This window comes from Arvicola amphibius, unplaced genomic scaffold, assembly GCF_903992535.2.
Source record: "Arvicola amphibius unplaced genomic scaffold, mArvAmp1.2, whole genome shotgun sequence".
Classification (NCBI taxonomy): Eukaryota; Metazoa; Chordata; class Mammalia; order Rodentia; family Cricetidae; genus Arvicola; species Arvicola amphibius.
Window position 1 is genome coordinate 111,304 of NW_024582334.1, and position 2,253 is coordinate 113,556.

Below are 2,253 nucleotides of genomic sequence, written 5' to 3' on the forward strand. Positions count from 1 at the left end.
GCTGTGAGGGAGGTGATGAGTACCTGGGCTCTAACTTTAGACAAGGAAGCCTAGAAGATGACATCAAAGGGATCCTTCCAAATACTTGAGCTGTAAGAATAAAATCAGAGAACATCTAAAACGAGAGTTCAAACACAACCCACTCATTCCTAACCTAGCCATTTCCTGTCTAAAGGAGAGAGGAGAAAGAGAACTGGGAAAGAGGAATTGGGTACTAAAATAGAGAATGTGATGCAGAATTCTGGGGCATTTAGGGAATCGTGGGGATAATGTATTAGCACATATTACTCTAGGAGGCTTTGCATGAATGTCCACGCTGTTCAAGTGAAAGGCAATGGGGACTTTCAATGCCAGTTTAGGGGAGGACTTCATATTGGTAGGTTTCTCAGATTTTCCCCAACTGGAACTTTTCCTCTTTGTTTTTATCCTAGTCTTTTATTTGCTAACCCTCCTTGGCAACACCACCATCATTGTCCTCTCACGGCTGGACCTCAGACTGCACACACCCATGTACTTCTTCCTCTCTCATCTCTCTTTCCTGGACCTCTGCTACACCACCAGCACGGTGCCTCAGCTTCTCATTAACCTCTGTGGGTTTGACAGGACCATCAGCTACAGAGGGTGTGTGGCCCAGCTCCTTATTTTTCTTGCTCTGGCTTCCACAGAGTGTCTGCTCTTGGGGGTGATGGCCTTTGACCGCTATGCGGCTGTGTGCCGTCCACTCCACTACACCACCATTATGCACCCTCAACTGTGTCAGGCACTGGCCGTCTCCTCCTGGGTGTCTGGCCTTGTGAACTCTGTGATCCAGACAGGACTCGTTATGGCCATGCCCCTCTGCAGCCATCGGCTGAATCACTTCTTCTGTGAGATGCCCATATTCCTGAAGCTGGCTTGTAAAGACACTAATGGAACAGAGGCCAAGATGTTCATTGCTCGAACAATAATCTTGATATTCCCTGCAGCGCTGATTTTAGGCTCCTATGGACACATTGCCAGAGCAGTTCTGAGAATCAAGTCAATGGCTGGACGCAGAAAGGCTTTTGGGACATGTGGGTCCCATCTGATTGTGGTTTCTCTGTTTTATGGCTCGGGCATATACACATACCTCCAACCCATCCACCGATATTCAGAGAATGAGGGAAAGTTTGTTGCTGTTTTTTATACTATACTCACCCCCATTCTCAACCCTTTAATATATACTCTGAGGAACAAGGATGTGAAGGGGGCTCTGTGGAAGGTACTTGGGAAAAGCACAGATTAGCATAAGAGGAGAAGGACAACTACAATTCTCTGTGATATCACTCATAATCTGAAACCCACCTTTGAGGGTCACTAGGGACATTCAGCCCTCGAAGTTCCACGACTGTTCTTCTGGGAATATGGAAGTAGGATAGGGGAGAGGGGCTTGCAGTTCTCCTGTAATGCTTTCTTGGTTAGTGTATATGATCTTTGTGCAAGAGAGGAGACGCTGATCTACATAGCTGCCTTCCACAATAATATTAGGAAGGCTTGCATTTATACTGTACATAAAGAGTAGAGATAGATCACAGGCATTTCTGAGAGTGAAGGAAGACTTAATTAAATATGATATCACCTTAACCAGAGTCCTTGATTTCCGGTGTGATGTCATGTAGATGACCCTTTGCTCAAAGGCACAGGACATGAATTCACCGTTGGATTTCCAAATAATTGCCAGGCTGGCTATATTCTCGCACACCTTAGAGTCTGTCTCTATGTTCCCCGATAGAAGTCACCCCACTGGCTAATAGTAGTCACCCCAGTGGCTAATGTTACCTGGAGAGATAAGGAGGCCGTGGCCAGTGGTAGAGTTGTAGCTATGGAAGGCCGTGCTGTTAGGATGGTTATACACAAAGATGCATCATAATCTCTCCAGCTGCACCAGGAAACCATACCAGGAGGCTGAGTGCCATGAAAAGACTCTCATGTAAGAGGAAAGAAAATAGAGAAGACATGAGCATACATATAGTGACCCACAAGAAAGTGGTGCACAAATGAAGTAAACAGAACCAGAAGATTTCTGAAGTAGGTAGATGAGGTGTAGGGACTTCAAAGAAGCAACGGCCTTCAACACTCTACCACTGCCATCTCCCCCGTGAATTTAACAACTTGTTTCACATTTATTTCTCTCTCTCTCTCTCTCTCTCTCTCTCTCTCTCTCTCTCTGTGTGTGTGTGTGTGTGTGTGTGTGTGTGTGTGTGTATAAGAGAGAGAGGGAGAGAGAGAGAAGAG

The 2,253-nt window shown here is 45.9% G+C and overlaps 1 protein-coding gene across 1 annotated transcript; it reads left to right on the top strand.

Annotated features, from left to right (window-relative positions):
- Positions 1 to 334: 334 nt before the first annotated feature.
- On the top strand, positions 335 to 1,264 carry LOC119805895 (olfactory receptor 2Y1-like). Its single transcript, XM_038317659.1, has one exon. It carries the CDS (start codon positions 335 to 337, stop codon positions 1,262 to 1,264), a length of 930 nt encoding a protein of 309 aa, XP_038173587.1.
- The last annotated feature ends 989 nt before the right edge of the window (positions 1,265 to 2,253 follow it).